Source organism: Octopus bimaculoides, chromosome 21 (assembly GCF_046866305.1).
Source record: "Octopus bimaculoides isolate indiv1 chromosome 21, ASM4686630v1, whole genome shotgun sequence".
Classification (NCBI taxonomy): Eukaryota; Metazoa; Mollusca; class Cephalopoda; order Octopoda; family Octopodidae; genus Octopus; species Octopus bimaculoides.
In genome coordinates this window covers 23,682,341-23,694,726 of record NC_142948.1, presented here as the reverse complement: position 1 = coordinate 23,694,726, position 12,386 = coordinate 23,682,341, and the positions used below count along the sequence as shown (strand labels likewise).

The 12,386-nt window shown below is 36.1% G+C and overlaps 1 protein-coding gene across 3 annotated transcripts in view; it reads right to left on the bottom strand.

Annotated features, from left to right (window-relative positions):
- Nucleotides 1–12,386, bottom strand: part of LOC106875883 (four and a half LIM domains protein 2) — a 231,251-nt gene that overhangs the window by 71,275 nt on the left and 147,590 nt on the right. For all 3 annotated transcript variants that reach the window (XM_089338925.1, XM_089338924.1, XM_089338926.1), the window contains one exon: nucleotides 269–484. In XM_089338925.1, coding sequence (XP_089195051.1) covers nucleotides 269–484 — 216 coding nt within the window. The remainder of the gene's footprint in view (nucleotides 1–268; nucleotides 485–12,386) is intronic.

Here is a 12,386-nt window from a genome sequence, read left to right as displayed (position 1 = left end):
ATACTGGTGTAAATACTTTGCACTATTTAAATCCATAAAAGTGAAGCAATTCTCTAAAAAACCTAACGTGGACCAACTTAGAACAGTAATAAATAGAGATTGATATAATAATTATCAGACGAAATACTGGTGGTGCTGCTGTAATTGACAAAAAACATTGAGCAAGGTGACCTAGTATGATTGGGGTCCATTGACAAAAACCAGTAAAAGAGAATACATTTTGTAAAGACAATTTTTTCTTTGCGAATAAAATTAGCCAGACACTTACCTCATCGCAAGCAAAACAACGCGGCCTAACTAGTTCAGCAAAGTGGCGTTCACAAAACAGCTTCTGTTGAAAATGGCAATAGGTCAAGTCAACAAGGAGTTCTTCGCAGACGCTGCAGATGAAACAGGCAGGGTGCCAGCAAAGAGAATCAGTTATTTTGCTAGCAACAATTATCAACTCCTTCGAGTCTATTTCACCTTTGCAATTATGACAAACCTGAAAGAAAGAGATGAAAATATTTTTAAAAAATAAAATGATAAATACAATTATCTATCTATCTATATATATATATATATATATATATAATAATAATAATGATGTTACTATATATAATAGTAACGTCATTTAACATCAACATTCCATGACGGCATGGAATTATATATATATATATATATATATATATATATATATATATATATATATATATATATATATATAAGAAAAACAGAAAATGCAGATAAAATTGATGAATAACAATTGATTTACACCAATTATCATTTATTAATTAATTACAAAAACACAGAATCTCATCTTACAGCTGTTTCCATTAGTGCAACTCCCAAGCTTAACCACCACAATAATGATAATAGTTATCATTGTAAGTAATTAATTATACCAATTTGAACAGTGGAACTTTGTCACAGGGGTAGAGTAAAGAAAAATATAAAAAGTAAAAAGAAAAAGGAGAAAGCAAGAAAACGATGATATATCTATTCATGTTACATGCTGTCCCTCTGAGAGACTTTCAACCGACAAGAATTTAGAAACAGAATTGGGATAGTTATAATATTTAATGGGACATTCCTATATATGGGGGGAAGGCTACTGCCGGCATGGGTTAAATCATCATCGTCGTCATCGTCGTTTAACGTCTGCTTTCCATGCTAGCATGGGTTGGACGATTTGACTGAGGACTGGTGAAACCAGATGGCTACACAGGCTCCAATCTGATTTGGCAGAGTTTCTACAGCTGGATGCCCTTCCTAATGCCAACCACTCCAAGAGTGTAGTAGGTGCTTTTACGTGCCACCGGCACGAAAGCCAGTCAGGAGGTACTGGCAATGGCCACGCTCAAAATGGTGTATTTTATGTGCCACCTGCACAGGAGCCAGTTCGGCGGCACTGGTAATAATCTCGCTCGAATGTCTTTACACGTGCCATCCGGCACAAATGCCAGGAAGGCAATGCTGAGCACAGGTGCCATTGATGGTTTCGCTTATGATAACTATATGAGCAATTTGGTTAGGTCATACAATAAAAATAAAAAGTAAGAAATATAATTGAAACATACCAGTAGTTATAGGACTAAACAATACCAGTTGACTATAATTCATTATTTATTGATTTCCTATGTATTTTACTTATTATATGCATGCTGCATACCTGAAACAACCCCAGATCAGAAGTTGGAATGGTCTGGACAGTAAGAGGATACTATATTATTTAGTCCTATAAATAATATTTTCAATGATGTTTCTTACTTCTTACTTTTATTTTATGACTTAACCTATAGGCTCAGGACTGGGTGTGTGGTAAGAAGCTTGCTTCTCAACCACATGGTTCTGGGTTCAGTCCCACTGCATGGCGCCTTGGGCAAGTGTCTTCTGCTAGAGCCTCAAGCCGACCAAAGCCTTGTGAGTGGATTTGGTAGATGGAAACTGAAAGAATCTCATTGTGTGTGTGTGTGTGTGTGTGTGTGTGTTTTTGTATGTTTGTTTGTCCCCCCTCCCACCATTGCTTGAGAACTGATGCTAGTGTGTTTACATCCCCATAACTTAGCGGGGACGTAAAAAGGTTACTGAGATTCATCTTCTCAATTGCAACATTCTTCTTTAAATCTCTCTTGAGTCTTGCATGTGTCATCCTGGCCTCCTCAAAAGCTTTCACTCCACTTTGATCTAAAGCAAGGGTTTCTATAGCCTTTTGATCCTTTCCAAGTGACTTCATGGTAGTCCTTATGCCATCCTTAAACCTCTTTTTAGGTTTACACAATTTGCGTTTCTCCTTCTGTACACTCTAATCTCTCATCACCTGGCACAAGGCCACCCCCTTCAATACCCACCTCTCAAAGGATCTTTGTCTTGCAAGTCACTTGGTGACCACACTGGTGATGGTACCATGTAAAAGGCATACAGTCAACGCTGTAAAGCGGTTGGCATTAGGAAGGGTATTCAGCCATAAAAATCATACCAAAACAAACATTGTTGGTGCTGAAGCCATGTCAAAAGTACCTGGTACACTTTGTAAAGCGGTTGGCATTAGGAAGTGCATCCAGCTGTGGAAATCATAGTAACATAGATCTTGCCAGTGCTGGAGCCATGTAAAAAGCATACAGTCCACTCTGTAAAGTGGTTGGCATTAGGAAAGGCATCCAGCTATAGAAATTATGCCAAAGCAAACAGTGGAGATTGGCACAGTCCTCTCACATGCCAGTTCCTGTCAAACCATCCAACCCATACCAGCATGGAAATCAGATGTTAAATGACAATGATAATGATGAAGCAGTACTTGTGTAGGAGTCACACCCCTAATTTAGTCATACCCCAGTTTTCCCATTTAAAATCAAGTTTGAAATAGTGTGACTTATACACAAGTGTGTGTGTGTGTATATGTATGTGTATGTGTGTGTGTGTGTATTGCATTTACTCATGTATAATTTGCACCCCTAGTTTTGTGTTAAATTTTGAAATAATTTTTTTCCCTCTTCATAGTTTTAGCTTCACCCCATGTATAAGTCATGCCCCAAATTTTTTAATTAAAATCAAGAATAAAAATCGTGGTTCAACCTATTCACAAGTAAATATGGTAGTTTTGATGCATGAAGCATCTGTGCATTTACTTTAGGTTTGCATTTTGTTATTATTAAAACTTCTGTAGTTACACAGAAGGCATGGATCAACAAGAAATTCCAACAGTTTATTTTGAAAACGAGATTGTTGAAGTCTCAGAATGCCAGACTGGTGGCATGCACACAGAGTAACTGTGCTTCACTGCAAAAATACAGAGTGTTTATCATTTGTGCAGTGTGTTAGGCATGTGTGTGTGTGTGTGTATATGTATATATATATATATATATATATATATATATACACACACACACACACACACACACACATATATATATATATATACACGCACATATATATATACATATACACATATATATTATACACACACACATATGTATATATGTATGGGTGTGTGAGTAAGAGAGATGCAAGTTATACATATCTGCAGTGTCATGATATAAGATTGTGGTATAATATTGCACATCAAAGAACACAAAATGGTAAAGAAGACATTAGATCTGTCGTCTAAGTGGTACTTGACACTCTTGAAAACACTTGAGTAAAATATTAGCCTACTATCTGTTGTTGTTGTTATTTAACCACAGGTTAGCCCTTATCCAGCAGACATATGACCAAAGATGTTCTAACCATGACCATCCTGTCTTTTTTTCTTTCTCTCTTTTCTTCCATTTCTCCTTTTTGCCAGACATACTATAATATCTAAGATTGGGCATCCAGCTATAGAAACCATGCAAAGCAGGTACTGGAGCTGGATGTGAACCTTTAGGTCCTTGGATCCTGTTGGACCATCTAATCCATACATGCATGGAAGATGGATGTAAACCACTTTTTACTTGTAGACCCCTTTAATTCCTATTTGAATCAGATAGACACAATGTTTAAAAAAATTATATTTTTATAATTATATATAATGAGGTATTGTACAAAAAAATTTTTGAAGTATTTTGTATATCTTAGGAGTATAACCAATTTATTGCAGATAAAGTTTTACAAAAAAACCTTATATGGATTCCCAATGGACCCTGGTTGAAAATCACTGATGTAAATGATAATGATGATAGTGTTGTTGATTCTTAACTTTTAAAGACAGTAGGTGATTATCGAAGGCTTTACCTGCTATTTCTAGCAGGTTAAAAACTGTTGATATAGGGACTCTGTCATTGTCTTGTCAGCAGTTGTTATTTAGTCCCAGGTCACAGCCAATCCTGTGAATTATGATTGAAGCTATTCCAGTTGTAAACATACCACTTTTTTTTTAATTGTAAAGACGTAGGACATCTAAGGTTACATCATTCAATGTTTCCTTTGAATATGTTTTTGATGACGTTAATGTCTAAGGGCTGCTATTTCTAACAATCCAACCAATCACAGAGAGGCTCCTGTCTATGGTTGTTTGAAGTGTTAGAAATAGCAGCACATTAGAGTTTTTTCTATGTGTGTTCTTTTATCAGCAATCACAAGGCCTCAATCAACCCTGGGGCTATATGAAGACACCTTGGTTGTCTTATTCATACAGACCTGGGCCAACCAATGTATTTTGAATGAATTTGGTAGATGGAAACTATGCAAAGCCCATCATGTGTATGGTGTGTGTCTGTGTGTGTGTGTGTGTGTGTGTGTGTGTGTGTGTGTACTTTTCTCTCCCTGTCTGACAACTGTGTTGGTTTGTTCATGCTTCTGTAACTTAGAGGTTCACCAAATCAGCCCCAAACTTAAAAATAAGTATTTTGCTTGACTAAATCCTTCAAGGTGGTGCCCCATCATGGCCACACTCCTAGGACTAAAACAAGTAAAAAAAAATACAAAATAATATTGTTTTATTTTTAGTTCTTTAAATTGGTTAATCCCTCATAGTTAAAGCCATGCTGGAGCACCACCTTTATTGACATGGACTTAAGTTTTTTTTTTAAATAAATAGGAATTGTTTGAATTTAGCCTTAAGACCACATTATTTGACCTATCACTGCTCTTTTTAAAGAGGGTACAGTGTGATTTCATTTGGGATTTGGCTGCTACTTCTAGCATATTGAGCAATCACTTTGCGGATTCACCATTAGGGAAATAAAAATATATCCTTTATGTTTTACCTGTTTGTCATTAGACTGTGGCACAAATTGATGAACAAATTTATCCTAGGACTCATTTTTTTAAGCTTGGTACCTCCTCTATAAGTCTCTTTTGCCAAACTGCTATGTTATGGGGACATAAAAACAACAACACCAGCTGTCAAGCAGAGGTTGGAGACAAACAAACACAGACACACACACAACTTGAGACTATATAGTAGAAGACACTTGCCCTAGGTGTCATGCAGTGGTAGAGAACCCAGAACCACCTGGTTGGAAAGCAAGCTTCTTACCACACAGCCATGCTTGCGCCTATAAGTCTGAAACTTCCAAAAGTTTCAAGAAATATTTAGGAATGTGTTTAGAGGAAGTGTTTTGTTGATGTCATTACAAGAGGTTTGTCTGAAAACACCCAAATTTCCTTGATAAAAATTCCATTAAGGAGTAAGTGAAGAGTCTAAAAGTATGCAAATATGTTCTAAGATAGTTATATATATATATAGAGAGAGACACACACACACACATAATTATATAAATACATATATATATATTTTGATTGATTCATACATACATACATACATACATACATACATACATGCACTGGTATAACACAAAGGAAGCACCTATCCTTTAGAGAATCCTTTACATGACAGGATTGCAAAGAGGAAACTATTGACGTAGCAGAATTTCATAAAGTTATTTTTATCTCTGTTTAAATAATTATATCTACATATATATACCTATACCTATCTATTTATATATTTCAATATATTTTACACACACACACACATGGATAGACAGACAGATAGATAGATAGATAGATAGATAGATAGATAGATAGATAGATAGAAAGATAGATAGATAGATATAAAGGTGAAGGGACATGGTTAGGCTGTTGCACTCATGTTCGCTAGATTGTGGGCTTGACTCCCATGCCAGGCAGTGTGCTCTGTTCTTGAGCAAAACACTTCATTCCACATTGCTCCAGTTCTCCTTTTGATCAGGGCGAATGTTGACCTGCACACCTAGCCTGCAGGGTGGCATCATTCAAAGTTTAAAACAATGCAAAGTGCAATGTGACCAGCGGTGTGTAACAACATATGATAGTCTGGTAGTTACATGATCACGAGATGTACACTCACACATACATACATACATACACTCACACATACATACATACGTATACAATCACAAACATACATATGTATACAATCACAAACATACATATGTATACAATCACTAAACATGCATGTATGTACACATACATATACAATATGGCCAAATGGTTAAGAAGTTATCCTTGCAATCACAAGGTCCCAGGTTCAGTCCCAATACATATCAGCTCAGCCAAATGTCTTCTGTCATTGCTTTGGGTCAAGTCTTGTCAAAAAAAATTAGAAATATGAAAACTGTGCAGATGGATTGTACCTGTAATTCAAAAGATCCAGTCTTGTGTCACACATCATATCACTCTGATTCATCCTGAAGATTACATTAAGGATACATGTCTTTCCGGAATACTCCTATTTTTTGTAAGCCTAGTGGTTATTCAATTGGTCTCTTTTGCCAAATTGCAGAGCTACAACATAAACACATAAACACACCGGCATCGGTTGTCAAGCAATGGTGAGGGGTCTAACTCTTCCACAGTTTCAACTGCTAGGGTGTGAACACTTTTTCACACAGCTATCCTCATCCATTCATACCACATGACCATACCAGCGCAGTCGTCTCTCTTGCACACCACATCTGATGCTTCTTAGGTCCAACTTTTCTCTCAAGGCACTTATACTCTGTCGAGTATGCACACTGACATTACACATCCAGCAGAGCATACAGGCTTCATTCCTTGCAAGCTTATGCATGTCCTCAGCAGTCACAGCCCATGTTTCACTGCCATGTAGCATGGCTGTTCGTACACATGCGTCATACAGTCTGCCCTTTACTCTGAGTGAGAGGCCCTTTGTCACCAGCAAAGGTAAGAGCTCTCTGAACTTTGCCCAGGCTATTCTTATTCTAGCAGCTACACTTTCAGAGCACCCACCTCCGCTACTAACTTGGTCACCTAGGTAATGGAAGCTGTCAACCACTTCAAGGTTTTCTCCTTGGAATGTGGTGGAAGTTGTGTGTGTGTGTGTGTGTGTGTGTTGTAGTGAAAATGCTACACTTCTTCCCACATGACAAAGTTGTTGCGAGTTGTTCTCAGTTGGAGTCAGTGTCAGTTCCGTGTTTGAGTTACTGTAAGGTAGACATTTTAAAGTCATTGTCTTGTGGCACTGTCAGCAATGACACGATAGATGAGTCAAAGATAATAAGACGCAGTATACTACCACAACATAATAGTGGTGACAAGAATATTACAGTGCCGACAATACCATACAAGTGGACAAGGATCCACATGATAACAGCGGCAAAGAGGTTATAAACAATTCATGCAGACAGTGTTGAAAACATAAAATTTGTTTTTCACAAGGATATAAATAAACAACTCATGTGGTCAATGCTGAAAAATTTTTCACATGGGGAAATTAAAAACTCAACACAGGAATAACAAGAATTTTTGTTGTACATATTTTACGAAAAATCTGTAAAATTATGGAAAACTAGTTGAGTTGCAAAAACAGCAACACCAAATGTTACAGCAACAAATGCTACAACTAATGAAGTCGGTAACAAAAGCCAAGACGATGTAACAAATTCAATAAATGAATTTAAATATGACCCAGAAGAAGGAGTCACCTTCAAGGCATATTACTGAAGATTTGAACAAATTTTCAGAAAAGAATGCCAAGACTGGATGGACGAAATGAAAACATGCCAAATTCTGAGGAAACTGGCAATGATAGAGCATGAAAAATACTGTAACTTTATATTACCTAAAAAAGTTTCTGACATAAATTTCACAGGCACAATTGACATTTTATGTAGGATGTTTAGTGAAAAAACATTGTTGTTCAACACACGTTGGAAGTATTTAAACTAAGAAAAGTGATGATGAAAACTTTACCACATATGCAGGTAGAGTGAACAGAGAGTGTGAGAGATTTAAACTGGATAAAATAACTCCAGACTCGTTCAAGTGCCTGATTTTTGCTCAGGAACTTGCTGCTAAAATGGATGCAGAAGTCAGAATGAAAATTCTCTCAAAGCTGGAAATGAACCAGAATATAAATCTGTGGAAATTGTCAGAAGAGTAGGATATGATATTAAAAGTAAGGCAAGACACAGAAGAAATCCAATGCAGAGATTGTTTACAGATAAAACCAGTGCTGAAGTGTCGGAAGAGAGATAAAGTGTTTCACAAAAAGTACGATACACAACAGGAGATAAACCCATGTATAGCATGCAATGGTAGGCACCTGAGAAAAGAGTATCCTTTCAAAAAAGCAAAGTGTTTTCATTGTGGGAACACTGCATCACACTGCAGAACTAAGATGATGAAAAATTGGACCAAACAAGAAAAAATAAATAGTTTGTCATCAGAGAAAAAAGCTTGTACAACGAACAGGTGAGAATCAAAACCACTAGTGTCAAAGTGCAATTAGACACGGGTAGTGACATCACCATCATAAATGAAGAAACATGGTGACAAATCAGTAATCTGAGATCATTTAAATCAAATAAAGTAGCATATGATGTTATGGGAAAGAAATTATATTTCATTGGCGAATGTATTTGCAATGTAACTTTTCAAGGTGAAACGAAAAAGACAATCATTTATGTGTTGAAAAAAACCACAAAACTTATTTGGCACAGAATGCATGGAGTAATTTAAAATGTGGAATACACCCACTTGTTTTCTCTATGAAAATGTAGTCCACACAGTTTAATGTTCAAAGGAAGTCAAACAACTGAGACAAAAAATTAAAAACTTGTTTCCAAATGTTTTTTGGAAGGATTAGGCTGTTGTACTAAAACAAAAGCGAGGATCATGGTAAAAGAAAGGGCAATACCCATTTTTAGACCCAAATGGAATGTGTCATTCATGACATTAGACCATGTCAATACAGAGATGGAAAGACTACAAAGTCTTGCTATAGTTGGAAAAGTCGACCATTCAGACTGGGCAGCTCTGACGGTTTATGTAAAGGAAAAAAAAAAACTAAACAAAGAGTATGTGTGGACTTTTCAACTGGATTAAATGGCTGTTTAGCCAAATACAATTATCCATTACCAAGCCCAGAAGAAGTGTTCTCAAAACTAAATGGAGAAAAAATTTTCTTGAAGTGAGACCTCAGGTAGAGGAAGATTGTGCACAGCTTTTAATAACCAACACACACACCATGGATTGTATAAATTCAAGCAGCTTCTTTTTGGATTAAAAAGTGGCACCTGCCATATTCCAATAAGTGATGGATGCAATGTTAAACAATTGCAACTTCGCTATCGCCTATCTCAATGATATTTTGATAAAGAGTGAGTCAGTGGAGCAACACTTCAAACATATTAAAAAAGTATTCAGAAAAATTCAGGAGTGACTGTGTGGTAAGTAGCTTGCTTATCAACCACATGGTTACGGGTTCATTCCCACTGCGTGGCACCTTGGGTAAATGTCTTCTACTATAGCCTCGGGCCGACCAAAGCCTTGTGAGTGGATTTGGTAGACGGAAACTGAAAGAAGCCTGTCATATATATGTATATATATATATATATATATGTCTGTATGTGTGTCTATGTTTGTCCCACCAACATCGCTTGACAACCGATGCTGGTGTGTTTACGTCCCCGTAACTTAGCGGTTCGGCAAAAGAGACCGATAGAATAAGTACTAGGCTTCCAAAGAATAAGTCCTGGGGTCGATTTGCTCGACTAAAGGTGGTGCTCCAGCATGGCCGCAGTCAAATGACTGAAACAAGTAAAAGAGTAAAGAGTAAAAGAGTAAAGAGAATACAGGTTTTGACTAACAGAGGAAAAGTGTGAATTTTTGATGAAAAAAATTGAATATTTGGGTCAAGTAATTGACAAAAGGGGACAAAGGCCAAACCCATTAAGGGCAATGACAATACGGAATATGCCTCCCCCAACCAACGTCAAGTTGCTACAAGCAAATGTGAAATAAAGTGTCTTGCTCAAGAAAACAACACACAGAGGGAGGGGAAAATGATGGAGGGGCAAATGATAAAATAGGATTAGGGGAGAGCTAGTAAGAAAGAACATGACTGTCTGTTTGGAAGCTAACATATAAAATCAAAAACAATATTGTTCGATTGTAAATGGCTTGACAAGCGAGTTTGTTATAATTGACAAAGCTTTACTCAGAGTCATCAGGTGAATGAGAGGTAGGGGAAAGAAAAGAGGGAAGAGATGGGGAGAGCTAATTAGGGTTGATGGGGAGTGAACTTAGCATCTGTGGATGTATTTAAAGACAGCAACATCAAGAGTAAAAGAGAAGCAGAAAGGCAGGTAGTTTGGCTGTTACAACTAGTTAGTTCTTTCTAAAACTATTTCCTAGATGTGTGGGAGAGGATGGTGACTGAATGGTTATACACACATTCATATGTATATGTTTGTAGATATAGACGTATGTATGTATGTATGCATGTATGAATGTATGTATATGTGTGTGTGTGTGTGTGTGTATATATATATATATATATTACAGGTGTACACACACACACATGCATACATGTACAAATATAATCATACATACTTGTACTAAATATAGCTATATGTATATGCATATATATATATATATATATATATATATATATATATATATATATATATATATCACAGGTATACAGACACACATATGCATACAAGTATAATCATACATACTTGTACTAAATATAGCTATATATATATGCACACACATACACATGCATGCACACACACACACACGCATACACACACATGCATGCATGCACGTACAGTAGCTGGAAATAACTTGTTCAAACAAGAACTAACTGCTTCTAGCAAGATATTCAGAGCAGAAGACAGGAGGAATTTCTAACTTGAAATATGAAGAATGATGTAAATATATATGCACACTTGCACAAACATGTGTGCATGTGTGTGTGTGTGTGTGTGTGTGTATCTAAAGCTGTATATATTTGATTTTTAAAATTTTTTTTTTTTACCTTAACTAATATTTTATTTTCATCATAAAAGATATACTTAATGTTATTGCAAGTTGCCCTATATTTCGGGTGCTAGTCCTAGCTGTACATTTCTTTTCTGTTCATGTATTTTCTTCATCTCAGTTCCTAAGACATCATCATCTTGTCTTTTGTGCTTCATCTCCACTGCATTAATTGTCATATAAATGTATCCAATGATTGCTGAGACTCCTAAAGTATGCTGTTCTGTCTTAGGCATCAAAACTACAAGAATCCTTAATGAAACAGCTGAAGAAGTGTGTAGCTCATTGTAAAGTGTGCTAATATCATTTGCAGTTTTGACCACTGTCAATATTTTCATATCATTTGCATAATTCAATACACGGCTAAGAATACCTATAAACTTATATGTGATAATGTATCAATAAACAACAGCAGTCCTAAAACAGTGCTTTGTGGTACACATATTACAGGGTCTCAGCAGAGAGAAGTCTGTTGGCAACAACAGACTGATTTCTATTTTGTAAAATGTCAGAGTCATCAACTTTTTTTTCCACTGATACCAATGTTGCTTGATGGACAACAGATGATTCTCTTAAGAATCTTATTAAAAACTCTAACAAAATCAAGGCATGTACAGATAGTGTCCACATGTCTTAAGAGATTGTTAAGAATGGTGTTATGATGTTACAGTCGTTGTATCAGGCAAATTTGTCCTGTGCAAAGACCATACTTAAACTATTTGGTATGTTTTTCTTGAGTAATTTACTCTTTGATTTCTCCAATTCTTTTACATCTTTCATCAACCCATCTCTCTTTTACTCCCCTAATTTACCTTTATTCCTACTTTCCTATCAACCAATCTAGATTTCATTTCTCCTGCTTTTTGTCTTCATTTGTTTCTTTCAAATCCATTTCTTTCATGACCTGTTTTCCTCTAGATCAGTGGCTCTCAACCATTTTCTGCCTATGGACCCCTTTAAATCCTAATTATGAGAGACCCTCATAACCATTTGATGTCTAAAAATTCCTATTATATTTTTATACTTAAATATTATAAGGAATTGTATAAAAAGACTTGTCAAAATATTTTGTGTATTGTAGAAGTATATGTAATTTATTGCACATAAATTTTAACAAAATCTTATATGGACTCCTGGTGAACCATAAGGACCCCAGCCAA